This window comes from Acanthopagrus latus, chromosome 13 (genome assembly GCF_904848185.1).
Source record: "Acanthopagrus latus isolate v.2019 chromosome 13, fAcaLat1.1, whole genome shotgun sequence".
Taxonomy (NCBI): domain Eukaryota; kingdom Metazoa; phylum Chordata; class Actinopteri; order Spariformes; family Sparidae; genus Acanthopagrus; species Acanthopagrus latus.
Window position 1 is genome coordinate 15,666,109 of NC_051051.1, and position 21,642 is coordinate 15,687,750.

At 40.1% G+C, this 21,642-nt stretch overlaps 2 protein-coding genes and 1 long non-coding RNA gene across 5 annotated transcripts in view; 1 reads left to right on the forward strand and 2 right to left on the reverse strand.

Moving 5' to 3' along the window:
* nova1 (NOVA alternative splicing regulator 1) overlaps positions 1–3,225 on the reverse strand; it is a 28,065-nt gene extending 24,840 nt beyond the window's left edge. The window contains exon 1 of one of the 2 annotated variants that reach the window (XM_037120781.1): positions 1,639–3,225. In XM_037120781.1, the coding sequence (XP_036976676.1) occupies positions 1,639–1,860 (222 nt within the window). In that variant the 5' untranslated portion in view covers positions 1,861–3,225. The remainder of the gene's footprint in view (positions 1–1,638) is intronic. The other variant, XM_037120776.1, reaches the window with a different exon arrangement.
* Positions 3,226–3,353: 128 nt separating this feature from the next.
* kptn (kaptin (actin binding protein)) lies at positions 3,354–12,024 on the reverse strand. 2 transcript variants are annotated; one of them, XM_037120653.1, is made up of 12 exons: positions 11,537–12,024; positions 10,924–11,006; positions 10,727–10,811; positions 10,590–10,644; positions 8,781–8,898; positions 8,190–8,263; positions 7,296–7,402; positions 6,177–6,281; positions 5,999–6,062; positions 5,757–5,892; positions 4,715–4,888; positions 3,354–4,101 (listed from the first exon to the last, which is right to left on the reverse strand). In XM_037120653.1, exons 1-12 carry the CDS (start codon positions 11,736–11,738, stop codon positions 3,937–3,939), a joined length of 1,368 nt encoding a protein of 455 aa, XP_036976548.1. In that variant the 5' UTR covers positions 11,739–12,024; the 3' UTR covers positions 3,354–3,936. The 2 variants fall into 2 exon arrangements, with proteins under 2 accessions (XP_036976548.1, XP_036976549.1); XM_037120654.1 differs by having other exon boundaries at positions 8,820–8,898; positions 11,537–12,023.
* Positions 12,025–19,867: 7,843 nt separating this feature from the next.
* On the forward strand, positions 19,868–20,975 carry LOC119031914. Its single transcript, XR_005078741.1, has 3 exons — positions 19,868–20,054; positions 20,593–20,641; positions 20,799–20,975. It is a non-coding gene; the product is annotated as an uncharacterized LOC119031914 (long non-coding RNA).
* Positions 20,976–21,642: the final 667 nt, after the last annotated feature.

Genomic DNA, 21,642 nt, shown 5'->3' on the forward strand with positions numbered 1-21,642 from the left:
AATAAGATGTACAGTAGCTGGCATCCCAAAGAAGCCTGCCATGCTCGCTGCTGCACTCCGACATCTTACTGATGAGTAATAAAGCGAGTGTGATCCTCCTTGTTGATTCCATATTGGCCAACACTGTCTCTCCTCCAGAAAAAAAGGATTGATTTTCTAAAATCGTGCTGCAGTATTTCAACGTTTAGTAGTCACTATTCTCAGTACTCCCTGATTTGTACGTCCAATCTGTTATTATCCATTTAATTCCAGTGCGTGAGTTTAGACTCTCATGCAGGTAGAGATGGAACCAACATCCGGAAAAAAGGATGTAACACCGCCCAGTTCTGTGCATTGATGTTTTTTAATTTGCATTTCAGTATTTCAGAATCATAATTTGCCCACCGCACAGTGTGCTTACGGTTCGAATGGCCTAAAAGCTGGTATGGCAGACATCATGACAAAAATACCAAACAGATGCTGAGATTTGGCTTACCCGTGCAACCTATAAATAACCTGACTTTGATAGGAATCTAGGCTACAAGTGTACGCCTGTGTACCATTCTAGTTATACAGGGGTTGTATGATTTTCCACCGGATGGTTGTCCTAATCATTTGTAGTTTAAACTGACACTTAAACACTCCTGGTTGTGTAAACATTGGATGGCTCTAAATCAGCATCATTTCAGAGGTCCACTAAGATCTTCCAGACCACGCACACTAAATCTACAGCATCTCAAGTGAACACAGCTCTTCTCTGTTTTTTTTTTTTTGTTTTTTTTCTGTTTTTTTTTCCTGTGTTCACAAATCACCACTGAGCTGTCCACCTCTTCTTCAGTGTTATCAGGCCATTAACTTGTTATAAAACACTGGGATACTGTTTCAGAGGGAGACATACTGACAAACTGGTGTACTGCACCGAGGCTTATAGTGGTGAGTGGTTCCCAAACTGGAGGATCCAGGAATCACAGGGAGGCCCAGTGAAGATGCCTGCCCTCAAACAGGATTCACATGATGTTAGCAAAATAAGAAACTGCAATGACGTCCCTGTCATGTGTTGTTTCTCTCTTTCTCTCTGCTCCTGTTATCTGTCAACAAAGGCCTCCTCACAGAGCGAATAAATGAGGAAATATGCTAATTTATCTTTGGCCTCTGCACAAGAAAAGCACCAGGGGAATCCCTGTCTGAGACTACAGCCACAACACCGCACAACCACTGGTGAGCAACCGATGAACAGAGAGGGGTTGCTGTGAATGACTCTCACTGGTAAAAACTAAAGCCTGACTCAACACAAGACCTCAGAGCACACCTCCAGATGTGGAGCACAGAGGGTGACCGGGTTCAGATTCGGAGCTGACCTGAGCTGGGGGGGAGGCCACGGACTCAGTGAGGCCGCCTGCTCTCCCTGCCGGGATGTGCAGAGTCTGAAAGTAACAGCCATCATCGGCACACAGTGTTTCAAAGTGCCAACTGCACAGGCGCTGCATGTTCTAGGCTCCTTATGTGTGCGGCACAGACCTGCCTCCATGCTGCATGGAGTTTCTGTGGGTGGCACTGCAAGCTGTTTCCATTCTACCAGTGAACGCAAAGGCTTTTTTTTTTCTTTCTTTTTTTTTCTTTTTTTTCTTTTTTTTTTTTTTAAACAACACCAGATTCGACTTCATGTGGAGGGGACGCGGCGGGCGACTGGTGTGCATCTCTCTTACCTCCAACGTTGGTGCGCTTGGTACAGCCGGCCTCCTCCGCCGGAGTTTCCAGCGGTCGTTTGCGGGAGTCCGGGTTGTCAGCCTCCATGAGGGGCTGCTGCAGGCTGTGGAGGTTCGGGTTGGAGTATATCCCGTTATGGTCCACGGCTGCTCCACCACCACCGGCCATCATCATCTTTCCCCCCTGGAGGTGTAGATAAATCTGCGCTATTCCCCCCTTTTCGCTCTCTCTCGCTCTCTCTCTCTCTCTCTCTCACATACACACACACACAAACACACACACACACACACGCACAGCGCCCTCACTACCACATAGCCTGATAGCGCGCACCGCGGTATGAACGACAAGTTTTGGGGGGCTCGAAACGGTCTCAAAGGGATCAAAATGTCAGACAACACCGGGAACGGGCTCTCCTCTCCGCGCTGCTCGTCCTGCGCGTCCCCCCCTCACAGAGCTAAATATAAAAATCCCATTGAGTGAAATGCGCTCATTTAACGCGCTCGCCGTCGCTCCAACAGCATGCTCCTTATTGTTGACGCGCAAAAAACAACCCCGCGCCTTAAAATAAAGCTGCACAGCGTTTTGAGAGGCGATCAGCCATTTAAAAGAAGAAAGAAAAGGAAAAAAAAAAACAAGTGCAACAGCTTCGCAAGAAAAGCGAGGCGCGGGGAAGCAGCTTTTTTTTCTCAAGTCATCTTCACGTCATGTTTCTCTGTCAAGTCCTCAGTGTGATAAGTGCAGCTGTTGTTATTGTTGCCTTTGTAGTGCCAGAGGGGAGAAATAAGAGTTTGAGAGCTCCGGAGAGGACCACAGTGCCACTGACCGGCCGAACGATGAGGCCAAATAGAGCAAAGATCCCTCTGATGTGAAGGAACTCTAAGACACTGTGATGTTTGTTTCCATGTCATATTTAAGGCTCTTTAAAATAAATGAATAAATAAAATACCTGTAAACAGTCATTTAACACCAAAATGTTTCTTACATTTTTTTTTCTAGTTTTCTTTAACTTTCCTGAAGCCCAAAATAAATCATCTCAGCTTAAATGATAACAGCAGTGGCACCTTTACTATTATGTAATACTGGGGGAAAACAAACAAACAAAAAAAAGCTGGAGGTAAAAGGTAACTCCACCAAAGAAAAAAATAAGTTGACGGGTCTAGAGGAGGACTACTGCATATGTTAAATTTAAAAAATAAATAAATAAAAGTAGTATAAAGTCTTGTGGCTCCAGAAGAAGCTGCGTATAATTTGATAAATTGCCTCCAGTGTTGTCACTCGGTGGCTAAGTTGCATCATGGGTAATGCAGGTACCAGGTTTTAAACAGAAACAATAATGTGTGGAATATAAAAGGCGATACATCTGGTTTTGCAGTTTTGATTTTGATCATTTGTTTTTAAACTCGCCTTTAGTTTTATAAAAGTGAGTATTAAAATCCATTTCATTGTACCTATTTGTCTAATTCTTTTTTTTTTTTCAAATAAAAATATGCCAGTGGCGCTCTTGTTATCAGCGCAGTTTCACCTATTTCAGAAATTCTCTTTAACATCCCACTACATCCACATCAGTGTTGATCTGTAGTAACATTCTGAAATTAAACATGATGTAAAAACCCACAAAGGAAGAACACAGTAACAACATGCAACACAAAATAAAACCATGGAACGTGTGTGGACTCAAATGTGTCATTTATTACTGTACAATATCTACAGTACATCACCTCAAATACATATTTTCCATCTTACCTGTAGAGCCATTTATCCCTGTTGATTCTAAGTTATCTTAGTTAGCTAGCTTCCCATTCATGAGTCGATTCACACCTGCTTCTGTGCTGTGATACATCGTGGTAGTGCCACCATCTAGTTTTATAATATTGGAGAGAAGGCAGACATCTCTGCGGCTGATATCTCTAAAAATCTGCAGGTCACACTAAAACAATCTAGATAGAAAAATAGCATTACAGGTGAGAGGAAAAATCTGTATATTCTTTTATTTTTGCTGTGAACTGTCCCTTTAATGTGAGTTCTTTAATCAGTGTTTTTTACCATCACCACCATTCTGTATTCAATCACAATGCAGATGGTTATTGTTTTTGGTGTCAAATGTAATGTCTGTCATCACAACGTAACCTAACACTTCTTTACAGTGGTGTGTTCAGGAGTACACACCCCTGAAAAAGTCATCCACATTACACCTGTAAGTAACACTTCATTTTACTTCCACATGTAAACAAAAGGCACTTTTTTTTTTCCTTAATTCGATGGTGTCTGAGCTGTGGGCTCCTCTTTCTTAGTTGGAGCATCCTGCTCCTTAGTGTCTTGACTTTTGGCTGACTCCAGCTCAGAACCGACCGTCAGTGCTGACACTCTCTGGGCGAGCCGCTCAAGGACCAATTCAGCAGTGCTGGTGAGGGTATGCTGAAAAAACAGGGGACAAAATAAGAAAAAATTAAATGAGATGTACAGTCTGATCAACAGATTTGGAGATGGCTGTTGAATTTTTAAGCAGAGAATGAATACCAGCACTGTGTTGCTGTAGGAACAGCAGTAGTCCTGGTCTGTGTTGACAAAGCGTAAAATATGGATGAAGTGAGGTATTTATTGTTCAATAGCAGATCATGGTAATAATGTTTGGGGGGCGGGTCCTTTAGGTCACAAGCTCATATGGTTCATATGTGAAACTGGATTGTTTCTGACATTGCCAGCACACTGCAGTTGAAGGGAACAGAGCAGACAAAGCAGGCAGACAGCCTGTAAAATCACTGCTATCATTTCTGATGCAATTTCTTCTGATGGCCAGTAGAGGCCAGCAATTACCTGATGCTTGTTTCATCTCATTTTTTAAATACCATTTATATCTTTTCTCAGTTCAAAAAAACAGAAACTAATTTTTCGGGTTGACTTAATAAGCAGATGAGCCATCCATTTTGCTGATGTGCAGAACAACGGTAGGATCAACAGCAGAGGGGCACTGGCCCTGACAGGAAGCTGTTTTTATTATTCTCACAGATAACTGCTCTCTGCCACGTACCTGTAAGATATGCAGTCCCTTTAGTGTGAGGACAGCCAGCTCTCTCAACCCGTCCCCAGTCAAGTCTAGGTAGATGATGGACAGCAAAGGACTCTTGAAGCTCCGCCTCCACTGCAGCTGAAACTGTCCGTCTCGCCCGCTCTCTGATGGCTGGAACTTATAACAAAGAAGTTCCTGCAGGACACAAAGGCAGATAACACTGTCCCCATCAAGATGGAACTGCATCAGTCATTAATCGGACACCAGAAAAGTGACAACAAACACGTCCTATTACGTGATGTTTCAGCATGGTCAATCGCACTGGACCTACTGTATATTACTTATTGTGTTATTCACTTGATTAGTGCAAGGACTCTCTAAATGAAAGGGGAATTTAAATTATGAAAAATTAGCCATGTGCGGTAATGGAGAAAATGAAGGATGCCATACAATGAAAAGCATTTGCACTTGAATCATTGGCAGCAGCGACATAATCTAATCAAATCATGAGGCCATTAAAGATTCATGCCCCCCACTAAAGGATTCAATTCAATTCAATTTCATTCAAAACACTTTATTTGTTGCCAGGGAGCATTTAAAGGCATGTGGAGTTTTTGTACACAGACACAACAAACAAGTCAGATAGAATAAAATAGACTAAATAAACTAAATAAGATATTTACAGTATCTACATAGGATAACTTCTCCTATGTGCAAAAGTTTCTCTTCATTTTCCTGAGTCTCAAAACTGTGACATTACAATGTAATGTGTCACTTGCAATGACGGTCCTGGAGCAACATAAATTCTGATGTTGCAGGTACAAAACAAACACAGCACCATCAGATTGTGCGTTTAATCCCACAAACAACGTCTTGCTGCTATCAAGACTCACTAAAGCATCGAATGTGGTTCAATCCTGGCTGCATAGAGTCCCAGACAACACAACACTTCCTTGTTATGGTCTTTTTATGAGAATTTTTGAAAATGGTATATCTTGAGTGTCACCAGCTTTATCCTTTAAAGTACTATTAATTAGGTCCATTAGTAAAGAGGAGCTCTGACCTGCCCATATGTTCCCAACAGCACCTCCTTCTGCCCGTCAAAATCCAGGTCAATGACCAGAGCACACAGCACTGCGTCCCACTGATCACTCTCCAAGAGACACACTGGGTGAGACAGGCCTTGCTCCTGGACATCTCTGACAAGAGACACACACACACACACACACACAAATACACCGTTCTGAACTCACCACAGCAAGTCATTACTCTACTGAAATCTTTATAAAGTTATCTGATTCTGACCTGTAGACAACTGCCATCTCTATAGTGCTGGTTACCAGAAGGTTGTAGCCTATCGTTTCCCCACCTGAAAAAGCAAAGACACCGAAAATCAGTCAGATCATGTCACGATGGCCAGACATGCCTTACAGAGCATGTGTAAAAACAAACAGACTAAAAGTAAAACAGACCGGTAACATACTTTTCTCTCCGCGGGGTTGGTCGGGATCCGTCTGGCAGCTCAGAGGGAACAGCAGCACTGTAGAGACTGGACTGTCAAACTGGAACCGCCAGCTCTGCAAGACCTCTGATAAAAAAAAAAAAAACACATAACATCCTTCAAACACATCCAGAAATGGAACAGAACCGGTGGTGTCAGCAGCATTAAACTTTTTTGGCAAGCAGTCCCACAATGCAGCGGATCTCATTTTTGAGATGCAAAATTTGAGGACCTGACATAGGTGCAAATGATACATGAAAGATAAAATAAATTATCATTTATATGTTTCAGTATTAGGGTCCTGGTACTGTGTATTCTGGGTCACCCGCATGTCTCAGTGGGGATTCAGACAGAAAGCAGACCTACATTAACAGAGGGCTGCACAGTGGTGCTGCACTGGCGAGGGCAGGTTTTTTAAGGTGCTGGTGAGACATGAAATTCAATACAGGAAGTCCAGTTTGAGTAGCAGAGATGCTTTCAAAGCCTTCAAGGTCAACAGTTTGCGATACTCACAGACAGAATTTTACAGCTCTGGAAAGCCGACAACTATTTTATTTTAAACTCCTCCCGCAGAGTGTCGGACACTCTGAGCCTGAGAGACTCTATGGAGTCTCACTGGAGTCATTATTACCTATACTGTACTTATGGTGTAGTATTAGACATATATCTATGGTGTGAGCAGTATAAGGTGAATGTGGGATCTGCTTTTCTCTCAGGGCTGTTAGTGTAGGCGCTGTCAGACACATCTATGTCTCTCCTGTTATTTTAACACCTGAAAGTCCAAGACAAGTGACACCTTCATCTTATTTGTATGAGTCAAGTGACAACACATAATTCCCACCTTCAACCTTGGCAGAGGCCACAGTAAGTGAGAAACACCTGTGTGGGTGGGCAGTGTCTTCAAGGTACTGTTTACTGGCCACATTAAAAATGTGACAGTCTGCCTGGCTAAAGGTCCAGATGTGTTCAGCACTGCTGACTGCAGGAGGCTGCTCTTCCCTGTACTCCTCAATCCCATACTAGAGCGGAATTGTGCAAGAAAGATCACGTAAAGAAGCTAAGAAAGTTCATCATTATTAGTCTGTGTTTGGTCTCCCTCACCTGCTCCTGTCTGGTCGACCAGAGCCAGTCCAACGCAGCCGTTCTGACAGCCGAACGCTGAGAGCCGCCGGCCTCCTGATATACTCAACACGTCCAACCACAGCACACTGCACAGAGGAGGGGAGACATTACACACAGGCATTACACACAGAGGCTCATGGATCATTACAGACATACGTGTGGCTCAGCAAATGTGTTGACAGTATTTGGCTATTGAGAGGACAATGAAATACCACTAAATGTATTCAGTTTTATATGAAGTATTTATGCCGTTTTCCACTTCCACTGTCTTTATCCTCCATGTATGTATAACTATCTTCTATTTTCTTTGGATGTTACATTTATAATGTTGCTGTCTTCTGTTAAAAGCCTTCTTTCTTCCACATTGCGAATCACATTGTTGAAGGGCTAAAGGTGCTTAAAAACTCACGGAACTTGTCAAATGTGTCAGAAGTGGTGAAAATGTAAAATATGGTCTGGGTCTTGGCCATGGGCATTCCAAAATAGCTCTACAACATTTCAACAAAGTAGTCCTCACCGTACTGTATTTCACCTGCATGCAGTGGGGATGTGTATCACATCTACTCACACAGAAGCAGTTATACTTGAATGCCCTCCTCCTACAAGACTCTCCATTACAATATGCTTCAGTAAATGAGTAAATAGAGGTTTTGTCTTTAGCCCCACAGAGTGAACACAATAATCTTTTGAGTCAAATTTTGAGAATAAGATACTGTAAACTGGATTATGCGGGAAAATGATGAGACTGATAAACACACAGAGACAAAGAATGGCTTACAAGTTGCTGATGGTCCCAATAACCCCACTATTCAGCGCACACAGTCCAACAATAACAGATAGGGAGGAAACAGAGCTTCATACACTCAGACTAACTTGCTGGGCAGCTGCTGTAGCTCAGGGAAGAGTCTCTCCACTGGCTGCTCTTCGAACTGGTGAAGGGAGGCGTTCTGTTGAAAACACGAGAGTCAGGCTGAATGGTGCTCTGATGTTGCGTGAGGAATCAGGGTGAACGTCTTCTACAGAAATGCAAAACTCATTATCATTACTCATGCTCGAAGAAAGCCCTCCTGTAGCTTTCATCCCTTTTAACCCAAAGTCCTCTATTTGACCGAGCAATGGATCTTGTTGTCCAATACTGTTTCTAATGTCATGTGTGAGCTCTCAGGCCATCAAGGACAAAGAGTACTAAAAGTAAACGTCTGCATTTGCCACGACAAATGGGCAATCTCCAAAACAGCTTCTAAACCAAGCCTAGATGGTTTGATAAATAAACCTTGTGTTTGATTTCTTTCTTACAATACAAAAGAGAAGTCAACACTCATTTACTGGTTTGTTGCTAAAATACCCTTTTAAATGTAGGATAATATTATACAAACAAATCATTAATACACAGATAAAGCAGATGAAGGAATCAAATCTACATATTGAAGTTATGATCAAACATGTATCATTACAGACACACACAGTTCGTCCAGTCACTGATCTCCTCGTCCAGTCTCTGACCTCCTTGTACAGGTGGATCCTCTGGTCATGACCGCTGAGCAGAAACACTGTCTCCCTGCCTCCATCGTCACACTGCACCCTGACAGAGACAACAGGATGTGGACACTTACTTACTAGACACACTCTGCTGTAATGAAGAAGACACTAAATCCCACTCAGGAATACTATTAGGTATAAAGTCTGATCAACATTTCACAAGCCAGTCAGCTCAGAAGCGGAGTGTTTTAAGTATGATGAAACATTAACACCTACAGAGAAATGATTCAGATTTCAAACAGCATCTTAGATGATATAAGATCAAATTATTGATTCCTGCTCTACAGTTAATTCATTGCAGTAATAAAGTTTCAATGAGGTAAAAGCAAAGCACCTCCCTGGACATAAAAACTGATGATAATACAGTTAATAATTCAGTTATCAGAAACTAAAAGCAGTGTGTTATAAATTAGTGCTAATACTGTATATTTTCATAGGAAGCAATAAGAGTAAACTGGGATGTTGTTGGCCTGGTATTGTGGTTTAAATGTTTTAGTTTATCAAATCTGTTAAAATAACAATCACTGTGTCTTGGTCATGTAGGGAAGTGTACTGCAAAGAAAAAAACAAGACTTGATGAAGGTTTTATTGGGATACATTATACTTTTTATTTACCGATTACCTCTGTCAGAGAGGTCACGTTTTTACCCATATCCGGTTGTTGGTTGGTTGTTTGGTTTGTCAGATTAGTCAACAGATTTCCATGAAAGTTGGTTGGAAGATGGGTCTCGGCCCAGAATAAACCCTATTCACTTTCAGTGTGGATCCAGATAAAGAGACGGAACAAGGATTTTTTTTTCTCACATTAATACTGTGAGATAGGTACTACTGAGTGAGATTGTAGTTGATCATATCAGAGTCATTTTCTATTCACACAGTTATCAAAATATTGAACTTTAAATGTAATTCATCCCTGACACTTGATGATCTATGTACTACAGAGACAAAGTAGATTGCATTATTTTTTGCAATATGTTGACTGTGATATGATTCACACTTGGTGGGAATTTTAATTTTTGCATCACAATTGTCATTTTTGCAAAAAATGAAAATAAGAAAATTAAATGAATGAATGAATGAATGAATGAATGAATGAATAAATAAATAAATAAATAAATAAATAAATAAATAAATAAATAGCATTAGCATCACGATGATGTGAAATTTGTTGGTGTCACACTTTCGGACAACATGAATTTGTAGGTCAGGGCATCTCTGCAGTGCCACAGTCATCCTTTTTAAAACTGTTTGTCACACATTTTACCACATTTACTGCAGAACACATTTTACCTTTGTAAAAAAAAGTTGCAAATCTGTCATTTGGATAATGCACTTGATTAAATGATTTTGATAATATCTGAGTTAATTGTGTAGGCCTACTTTTAGGTATACCAGATTGCCATACAAAGTAAATTCTTTGCCCTAGTTTGTGATGATGTCACCCTGCACTGCTGCACTTGTCACTGTAATGTGAGTGCAATATTTTGTTGAATCGGAGGTCCTGTAGGAATGCTGACACCATCTTTCCTCACAGCTCATTGGTCAGGAGTTGGTTCTTTTATATGTTTTGATCTGTGATCCTGAACAAAACCTGCTTCTGCAGCGGTAGTTACCATAGCAACTGAACTTGGCGTGAACTTTGTGTGAGCTGCCTTTGACACAGAAGGGGCCAGGGTTAGCTGCTACATGCATCTGCATTTAGAATGTGTTGTTCATTCACAGTGCGCCACTTACTCTGTGTGGTAGAGCTGAAAGGGCGTGAACTGCAACTCCAAATTCAGACAACTCTCTGTGCAGAGAAACACACTAACATCAGCATGTTAAACATCTGGGAGGCCCAGCATCATACATCAGGGAACCGCTTCACTCACGTGCAATGGACTCAAGGTTGAACTCTGAGCCAGGCTCGTAGTCACAGTAGATATTCAGGAAGGGTGTGGCTTTGTCACCAGAGTCCTGCAGGAGTTCAGCCATAATTAACAATGCTTCTATAACCACAGAAAGGTGTTACAACGATTTTAGTAAAGTATACACATGCTATGACTTATGACCTATGATATGAAAATACCTTTACGAATGTGATGCCCACCACAAGGCCGCTTTTGGGTGGAGACTTGTTAAAGGCATCAATTGATACAATCTCTGCATCAACTGGATGAAGAAGACAAGACATCAGATCTTTACAGCACTGACCACAAAACAACACACTGTGTATGGAAAATACAAGGACTTGAATACCTCACTGCTATAAGAAAATCTTTAAAAAACAAAACAAAAAGCGACAGTATATGATTTAAACAGCTGTATGTAATCTTACAGATTGCCCACAGTGATGCCACTCAATGGCTAAGATGCATTGTGGGTAGTGTAGGCACCAGAGTTTCAAAAGGAAGAGTGGAAGTAAAATAGGCAGTGGAATAAAATAGAGGTATCTCAGGTTCTGCTGTATCTGTTGTGTTCATTTTATTTTTAAACCGTACATAATGAGTTCAACAGTGTTACAGGAGAGCATAATAGACCACTGTTCTAACACTGTTCTAAATGTGTCTGTAATACTCCACACTTAGTTTATAAAGAGCTTAACATACCCTGATAAAGATTTTTCAAGGATTTTTGTGTCGCTCCGTGTACTAAATGTACTTCAGGTAGTTAGTGTCTGCAGTAGGTTTTCCGGTGATTACCTGGTATGTATGTGAACTGCACCTCCTTGGCCACAGGTCGGATCTTCTGCTGCAGCTCCTGGTACCTGAAACACACCACCTTGCCTTTGAGAGTAGCCGCTAACAGCTCCTGCTCGCCGGCCTGGCACAGCCCGTAAATGTTACTCTGCGACGGGAAGCGGCTGAAACTGTCCTCCACGAACGGGTACGACTCCCGCTGCATCCTGCAGGACCGAGCTGAGCTCACTTATTTAATTAGAAATATCTAGTCTGAATGCTGTCCATGGTTGTCTTGTGGCGCTCTGGTCCCGAACTCCATTCACAATAGCTTCAAGTTAGCTCAAATGAGGAATGTCCAGTCAAACAGCTGATTTAGGGTATAAGCTTAATTTACTGAATTGTATTTATTCTGAACACAGATATGTAAAAGTCTCCGTTATTCGTCTGGGTGATAAATGGCTTGAGAAAATTATCATGAAGCCAAACATCCGGGTTTGGGAGATGATGCGTTCATGCTCGTCGGATATATGGCGTATAGTGCTCATAAACGATCCAGCTAGAAGGAAAATAAAGCTTTTCTAACAAAACTGCGTCAAAACTGAGTGATATATATCTCCCATTGTATCATATTACATGTTGGCTTCTTTAACTGCTTATATTCCTTGCATTTCTTTTTTTCATGGCTTTAATTATATCGGTGAAACGTTGCTCTGTGCTGTGTGGTAATAAATAAGCAGTCATCCCTGGTTCAGAATTAATCGGTCATTAATCTGAAGTTAAAAGAATGAGAATTCCAAACACTGAACTGTTTTATTTTGTGCTCATGTTGGACTTCTGACTGTTCATCATAGTACCACGTCCACCAGAAGCTATGAAAGGCAACGCATGGCTTTTCTACTTCGTGTTGTAAACTGCTGACAGAGACAATGCATCACATTGGTAATACTGCCATCTAGCGGTACTGTCTGTTAGATACCAAATTAAAGCGCTGACTTTTCTCTTTAAATAAAGGCGATGCTGTTATCAATAACCTCATGGTAGTAACCACCTCCTACTATATGGCTGCACGTGACTCTGCTCACTTGTTGTCTTCTTTCTTTTTTATTTACATATAAACAATACTAATATCACTTTATCAAAAATAAACATCATTAGGCCTTTGTCTACTGTAATGAAAATGAATCAGATACTCAAAAGTTACAGCAAACCCTTCAGAGCCAGAGTCAAACATGATATTCCAGAACTACAATACTCTAGGTGTTAAAATGTGTTTAAATGTGTGCAAACATATCATTATATGAGTTTAATTCATTATAAATTGAACAATACATATGGATGGACTACGAATATAAGGGAATATAACAAGAAAATGTATACTTTCACCAGGACTACCTGTTCAACAACATCTATGATGATACGACACCTTCAATCTTGTTGGACGTTATTGATGTCTGTCCAGCAGATGTCAGTACAAAAACACTCATCAACATGTTGAACTGACTGTAGGGGAAAATTGAGGGATACTCTCCCTCCTGCTGGTCAGCTTTACTCATGACAAGATGCAAGTTGGCCTTAAGGGAGAGAGGCCAAGCAGCAGCCAAAGTGAAAGAATGCTGGATTTAAAATGTTAAAAAGCAGATTTAAAGAATCTGGTCAAACAAACATCTAAACGTTAGTTTGTGGGGGCTTGAAAGGCATACAAGTCAAACTTTTTTCTACGAAAGCAGCACACTGCACTGTAACCCGAGAAATCAGCTTATATTTCTACAATGGTTACACTGGGACAAAAAAATATATGCAAAATCAAATCAGCAGTCAGGTTTTTTTTTGCACAGTTTCTTCTCATCTTTTAGGCTTTCTCTGAACTATGTTTGAGTAAGTTAATTAGCGGGATCTAGGACTTCGGGAGAAACGTGCACTCCCTGGCAGTCATCATGGCTCAGTCTAAACCTGGCCTAGTGCCTGCCTTAACAACCAGCACCTTTCTCTCCTCTGCTGCACTGAATCAAAGAAGGATGCCCGCTTGTTTCCTCACAGAACTGTCACATCTTCTTCCTCGCTGAAGTTGTCATAATTCCATGGACAATCACTTCTAAGTTATGGTAATTTAAGGTTAAAAAGGTTATGGATTAACCTGACAGAGTTCTGTTCCTACTTGATCTGTCACCAGGAAAATTTGAGGGAATTATCCAAGATATCAAAAACCAACACCAAAAAAAGACTTATAGTAAAGAGTTGTTAGAAGCAGGACCTAGAACTTTGAAAAACATCTTCAGTGTTTTTTGTTTGTTTGTTTGTTTGTTCTTTTTTAAATCAAGAATGTTCTGTTAATTAGAAATTAATGACCTCAATTTTGACTACTTTGTAATTTGATCAATCATGATGTTTTCTACCTCTAACAAATTTCTAAAATAGGACCTATTTTACTGTTTTATACAGTACTTAGTGTCTAGCTTAGTATCTAAGGACAGCATCAGTAGACAAGCAGGACCAGTGAGCCCTTTTGCATTCACATGTAGTTTGAAAAACACCGGTGGAAAGAGTACTAAAAAATCTAGGACTCAAGTACAAGCACAGTTACCATAAGAATAATACTTAAGTAAAAGTACAATGTATTTCTATCTAAGGCTACTCAGAGTATTAGTCAACTGTTGATGTTTAATGCATTATTATTAGCAGATGTTCAATCAAGAGGGGTTTTTTTTGTCCAAATGTGAGGGTTTTCATTGGTCCATTCAAGATCGGATAGTCTTATTGGCTATAAAAATGCAGATGAAAGGTTTAGACATTAATTCAAATTGTACTCAGTTATGATTTAAAAATAACTAAGTTGATTACCTGCATACTTAAGTACGAGTCCAATTACATAATTTAAAAAAGAAAAGAAATACTCTTAAAAGTACAAGAAAAATGACTTAACAGTGATCTGAGTAGCTGTGATTAGTTTTTTCCACCCTGGAAATTTCTTTTCTACACTGTCCACTGATGTGTAGTGGTGTACCTCCTCTCTGTGACCATATGAATATGAAACTGTCAAGGAGGAGAGTGCAGTATTTTGTAAATTCAAGTGACTCTGTCTCCATCTTTGCTCGCAGCTATTTGATCAGGAGTTTGTTCTTTCATATGTTTTGATCTGTGATCCTGCATAAATCTGCTCTGGTTTGCCCTGCAGCTGCAGTTACCATGGCAACTGAACTCGGTGCAAACTTTATGTGCACCAACTTTGAGACTGAAAAACCAGGGTGAACCCAAGAATTAGTTTAACTACATTTCAATGATCAAACAATATTACAGCTTTGTGTCACTCTTTGCCAACAGTATCTGACCTTTTATGCCATACGTAAGAATTGGCCTCCCGTCGATCTAGTGCTCTAAACAAACAAGGGGCAGCTCAGGTAGCTGCAGTCTGGAGATCGGAGTGCGAGAGAGGTGCTGGTGTTAATGCTGCTGGCAGAGGAGCTTAAAGATGCACCATGTGACTTTTTCAGCCCACCCTCAACAGAAAAATGGCCATAGATGTAGACCATAAAGGGAGCACACTATGACCCATAGTGACAATTGTTGTGCGTGTTTTTTTAGTACAGTGTTAGTGTACAAGTTCTTGCAGTGTCAGACTTCTAGATTTTTCACAGTACAAGCTTGGTTTTCTCTAATGTTAGCAGACACAACTATAAACTCATGGCTTTAAAGTACATCTAAAGCTCAGGTTAGCTTTTTTGAAAACTTCCATTCCCCGTGTCCAGAGATCTGGCTTATTTTTGTTTCTCAGCCTGTAAAAGAAGTTGCATACTTTACCTTTAAGAACCACTAAAGAAGCAGGATTTCAGGCCTGGGGTGGTGGTGGCTCGGCTGGTAATGCAGACAGGGAGCAGTGCCAAACACGTTGTCAGACCTGTTTATTGTTCACATCATGATGATCATTTTAGTTCATTTTTGAATGTTTTACATTAAAATGTTTATGTCTCGCACCAGCAACTATGAAAAGGTCAATAAAAAATACAATCAGAATACAGCGCAGGACACTTGAGCCATGAGCCAGACACTGATAAACAAAAAATTTTGCATGTTCACTTGCTGTACATGACATACATATTATGGGATGTTTTTTTCTACAGTCGCCATTTAATATCTGAGACCTCTACGTCATATTTTACTATTATCACTGGGATAGATGCATAAAATGAAGTGGTATGATGGGACAGAAAATATCGCTGCATAAAATTATTCATTTTGATTCCTGAATTAGTCACCAAAACTAATAGTAAGCCTTTGTAATCATACAATACAACAGTAAATGTATAGTTAATCAAACATGAATTAATAGTTATTTTTACACACAACAAATAATGGAATAAATAAACGTATTAAGCAATTGTAAGGATTTATAAACATCAGTTACAACTTTACAACGGCCATCCAAATAATGTTTATAAATGAACTACACAATACTTATGAACCATTTACAAAGTATTACAAACACCAGTTGCAAGTGTACAGTAAACAACTGCTCAGTACATTGTTTGTAAAGTATTACATTATTCATTAACAGTCAATTAACTTTTTACCAAAGTTTGATTAACTATGAATTAACCATTTGTTGATCATTATTATAAAGTGTTGCCAAAATCATTGTTCACTTTAGACCACTGTCGATGAACTGATGTCCTAATAGGCTATAAGTAAAAAAAAAATTACAAATATTACACATAAAAGTATGGGCCGGTAAAACTGTGAAAGCATGAGCATGAATACCACCAGGATGAATTTGCCAAATGGTAAGCGAACGTTTTAAGTCAAAAAAAAAAAAAAAAAAAGAATGTCTCTGTAGGCCTGACACCCATTCCTCAGTATAGTGGTTATTGCTCTGGTGGCCCTGACCATTCCACAGTGCGTGTTACAAGGTACAGTGTGTGACGGGGGTGAAGAGGACTGAGCCGCTCCTCCATAATGTGACAGTTCAGAGGTGGCAGTGTGCTACACCCCCACTTCTGCTAATACCACCTGCTAATCCATCTGCAGGATTACTGTCGACTATAATCACTCATCCTCCACACTGACACACCGCACCTCGCACTGCAACTCCTGACTCACCGCGCACACACACACACACACGGACACACACACACACACACAACTTGAATATACCTTGCATAAGTTTTATGTGGCTGTAGTTTTATAGGGAGTGGTAAACATGGGAATCAAGTTTTTCAAGGTATCAGTCCTGAGCTTTACTGAGACATTCTATTCACTGACAATAGTGTTTTTATTGATACAGTACCTTGATGCAGAGAAGAACTGCCCGACAACATTACTGTAAACTGCAACCAAAAAAGAAAATGAACAGCGACAAGAAGTCACATCATTGATATACATTTGTACCATAATATATCAAAAACAGATAGCAAAAAAGTTTCCTCTGAATACCAAAGACTCAAACTTCAGAGCCAACAAGTGAGTTTTACCATATGAACATATTGTTTAAAATGTACAGAAACATTGTTCTTATATAGATATTGTGTGTTACTTTTTATTAACAGTGTATTTATATACATTTTTCTCTTTCTGATAGTTGTATGTTTATTTCAGTCTTCAGTTATGTTGTCCTTGTTCAGCTGTAAGTTTACATCTTTATTTTTTGGGCAATGTATGTTACATTAAGAGTCACCTACCGTGGTCAAATTCCTTGTATGTGTAGGCTTAAGCATACTTGGCTAATAGAGTGATGTGGGGATGATGTATTTTTGAATTGGGATTTGGATTATTGCTGAAAATAATCTCCGTGGCAAAAACAAGTTTGTGATACTGACGTGTTTTGTTCAGCAAGATAATCTTCACGGATGAACACCCCACTTTCCTGATTTTCAAAGTGTAAATCAAATCGCCGGTGAAAGTGAAAATCTAATGTTAGGCTATGAACAGACTATAAAATAAACAGGCTACACCGCAGTTGCATAATTCGCCATGCATTTTGTCACTATTTACTTAGTTGTAAATCAATCAAACTAAAAGTTGTAAAGTTAAAGGAGGGTAAAGTGTTGACATAAATAATGTACCCAACAGTTTATGTGGTCTCATTTAGCTGCTTGTTACCAACTGTAGTTTTTTTAAGACAATGATAATTCAAATGTGGGACATTCTATGGTGCATTTAATGTTGTAGACCAAAACATTGCAAATACTTGTAAATGCTACTTAAATGTACCTTCAGACATTTAACTGAAAACTCATTGAAAAAAAAACCCATTGGCTTTGACTTGCATTACTGCAGCACTCTATAAAGCTGGATCTGATTCTGCCCTAAATTAAAAGCCAGATTTGCAAGACACCAAGGGAGTTTACGAGAGGTGGAAAGTAAGTACACTCATTCACTCAAGTCCTTAGTACTTCGTACAGTCTATATCCATTACATGCTACTTACTACTAATTGTATTTATCCAGTCTGCTACATTTATTTGGAGGGACACTCTAAAAAACACAGAATCATAAATATATATTTTTCATCTAACCGTTTACCTCCATGAAGGAGGTTATGTTTTCAATAGTGTCAGTAGTGTTTGTTGATTTCTCAGCAGGATAACACAAAAACTACTGAAGTGATTTACATGAGACATGGATGGAGGATGGGTCTTGGCCCAGAATAGACCCCAGTAACGCTTGGTGTGGATCTGGATAAAGGGACACCTTCAGGATTTTTTTCACACTCATAACATTGTAAGATTGCAAGAGGGTGTTTTTCAACAGTTTCCTGGGAAGAATACATGGATCATGCTGGGGAAAAAAAACTGTCATATTTAGTTGGTTGGTAGCTATGAATGAGAGCAATTTACAATACAATGCAAAATATGATTCCATAGGTATTATTTGTTGTCCCAGTGGTTGACTGTTACAGGTCTGGCAAGTTTAAATTATGGTTAAGCAGTTATGGGTGGTTCAAAATCTATAGAGGTTGATATCGGATTAAGCTTGAATGAATTAAAGGCATTTGTTGGGCCTTCGCAGAGGGTTCTTCTAGTCTTGATATGAGTCGCTATACATACATACATACATACATACATACATACATACATACATGACCTGGTTAGTCAAGATAATTACAGAGCCTTACAGCAGTTTCAGGTAGAACTATTTGCCGTCTTCTGAACTACACCCACCAACAGTGTCATGCATCTGCTCATGAACCTGAAGTTAGCTAATTAAGCTAACTAAGCTAGATAAAGTTGCAGTTCAGCCGAGGAGGGCACCAATAAATGTTTACCTCCCGCACAGTCATGAGCACGTCCACAACACATGTTTCCTTCTGTGCAGTGATATGGTGGTATATGGTGGAGAGGAAATATTTCCTATATGACACTGCTCACAACAAGGTCTGTGGATGTATTTTGTATATGTATATGTATGTTTTTAGAGTGACCTTTAATTGTGACCAGTCCAACAACACACACCTGTGTTGTAGCCGCGTTGTTTAATCAGCCTGATTTGACACACCTGTCAGGAGGCTGGATCATCTTAAATCTTGAACCTGAAAAATTGTAGCACCAACTAAATAGCTGTTCATTTTTTGTTGACTGTTAGGGCAAAACCCGGGCTGTTTTAGCTTGCTAGCCAATCAGTCCATCTAACGTATCACATTCTGATCTTACAGTACGTACTGAGCACATCTTTTATTTAATGAATGTTGTTCATGTTGTTGGCTGGTGCTTCAGTTTAATGTATTTTTTTTTTTTATTTTATTAATTCTATTTATTTATTTTTATTGCTCATTAACTTTACATAGTGAACAAGTGCAGACAGAACAACAAAAGCAAAGGAACAAAAACACTTAACAACAGAGAGGAGGGAAAAAAATGGTCGAATAACAAGTAATTAAACATAATGTGGTCAGTGTCCAGAGGGAGTGATTCTAGTGTAGTGAGAGGGAGAAATAGAGAAGAAAAAAAAATATATATATATATATACACATAAATACATATATATATATATATATATATATATATATATATATATATATATATATATATATATATATATATATATATATATATATATATATATATATATATATATATATATACACACACATAAATACATACACACACACAAACATTCATAACATACACTTACACACACACACGTACATACACATATACATGCATGCACATAAACTCATATATAAGGCCTGGGGTGATTATAGTCATAATTAGTCTGTTATAGTATATTTATTATGATAATAATAATGATATTAACGAAATAATAGTAACAGTGATACAAATAATAGGAAAAGTAACAATGTCATGGTAATAATTTACATTTAGGGCATTTAACATGTGCTTTTGTCCAAAGTAACTTACAGTAATGGCGGTGGCTGTCATGCAAGGTGCCGACCAGCACAACAAGAGCAGTTTGAGTTTCAGTGTCTTGCCCAAGGACACCTCGGCATGCAGACCAGGCGACTCAAACCAGTGACTTTCTGATAAAAAGACGCTGAATCTACCCCTGAGCCACAGCCACCCTAAAAATATAATACCAACTTACAAGAGAAGGTGAGTCTTATAATAACACCAATAATGATGATGATAAAGTGATTCATATCTTGCAATGAGGAGTGGGGCTACTCGTGGCCCTCGGAGAGTAAAGCATGAGTGGAGACAGGCAGGGCGGGACAGCAAATGAATATCGGATATTAGCCTTGATTCATGTTGTACTGTACATATTAGGTCCTATGTTAAGGTTTTGTTTTATTTTCCCACCAAAGTCAGCTGCAGCCAGTTCCAACTGCAAGTGCTGACAGAGAGCAAAGCGATGTAGTGTCTAAGTTTGTATGCCTTCGTGCAATATACCTTTCAAAATAGGGACAAAGTTGGCAATTTCAAAATTGACTGGGACATGTCTCAAGTGTCCCTGGTAAAATGACACACCTATGATGGTATCAGTGTTCTCATCTGAAATAATGTCTTAAAAAAACACCAGGTTGCCTCCAAATGATGAAGGTTAGTTTTGAAATGAGTGTCTAAAAAGCTGCTGAATTACAGAGACTTCAAATAACCTTATTATTAGAATGTTTATATCCTTACCTTTCAGGGTTGAACACCAAGTGCTAATCAGACAGTGGGGAAGGAAGTCAGTGAACGTGAGTAATCGTAACCTGAAATTTAATACATTATCTTGTCCTATGACCCTGACCTGATTTCTTTCTGATTTTCATTAGAAACGGTGGTCAGAGACAACACCTCCCATGATCCCTCGCTGCTTACTACATCTTCTGTTTTCTTTGTGTTGACTGACAGAACTCAGGCGACAGAAGTTACATACTGCGTATTTGATAAGAGATTTCCTCACAGCCAGGCAGTGTGAACAGGAAGAACCATTACGGCCAACGAGAGTCTGCACAAGGGCCTGTGACTGATGTTTTAGGACAGACTGCACCTTCTGCACTTTTGTCCCTCCGCAGGTCAGATTCACGGACATGTTAAATCTGCAGATCATATTGGGCTCCACCGTGACTCAGCAGGTTGAAGGCACACACACACACACACACACACACACACACACACACACACACACACACACACACACACACACACACACACACACACACACACACACTCACTAGTTCATGGGTCTGAATCTAAGGTGTCATATCTACTGGCTCAGTATCTTCCATGTAGACTGCCTTATACTGAGACTGCTTAGACTCAAATGTGTGTGTCCAGTCTGCCAGTATGGAGCTCCAATTGGACTGGAAGGGGGAGCTGGGTGGGTGGGGGGGGTGGGGTTAGTGGTTAGGAATCAGTCTGTGCTGAGCTGCTGGTGGCACCTGGTTTGCGCAGAGGAGATTATTACAGTGTGTGTGTGCGTGTGTGCAGGGTGAGTGATTGGGGCTGACAGCAGCCTCTGTATTGCTGGCTGGCCTGCAGATTTAGCCGACCTGTTTTAGACACTCTAATCTGGATTAACTGCAGCAGTGTGTCAGTGGGGACGAGAGCCGGAGCCTCCCCCCACCCTCTGCCCCTTCACCTGCTTCTCCTCCGTCCCTCTCACTTCCCCTCCCCTCCCTCCTGTGTACCTGCCCCCCCCCCTCCACCTGACTTGTCTACCTGTCCTCTCCCACTGATTTCCATCCTCCTGAGT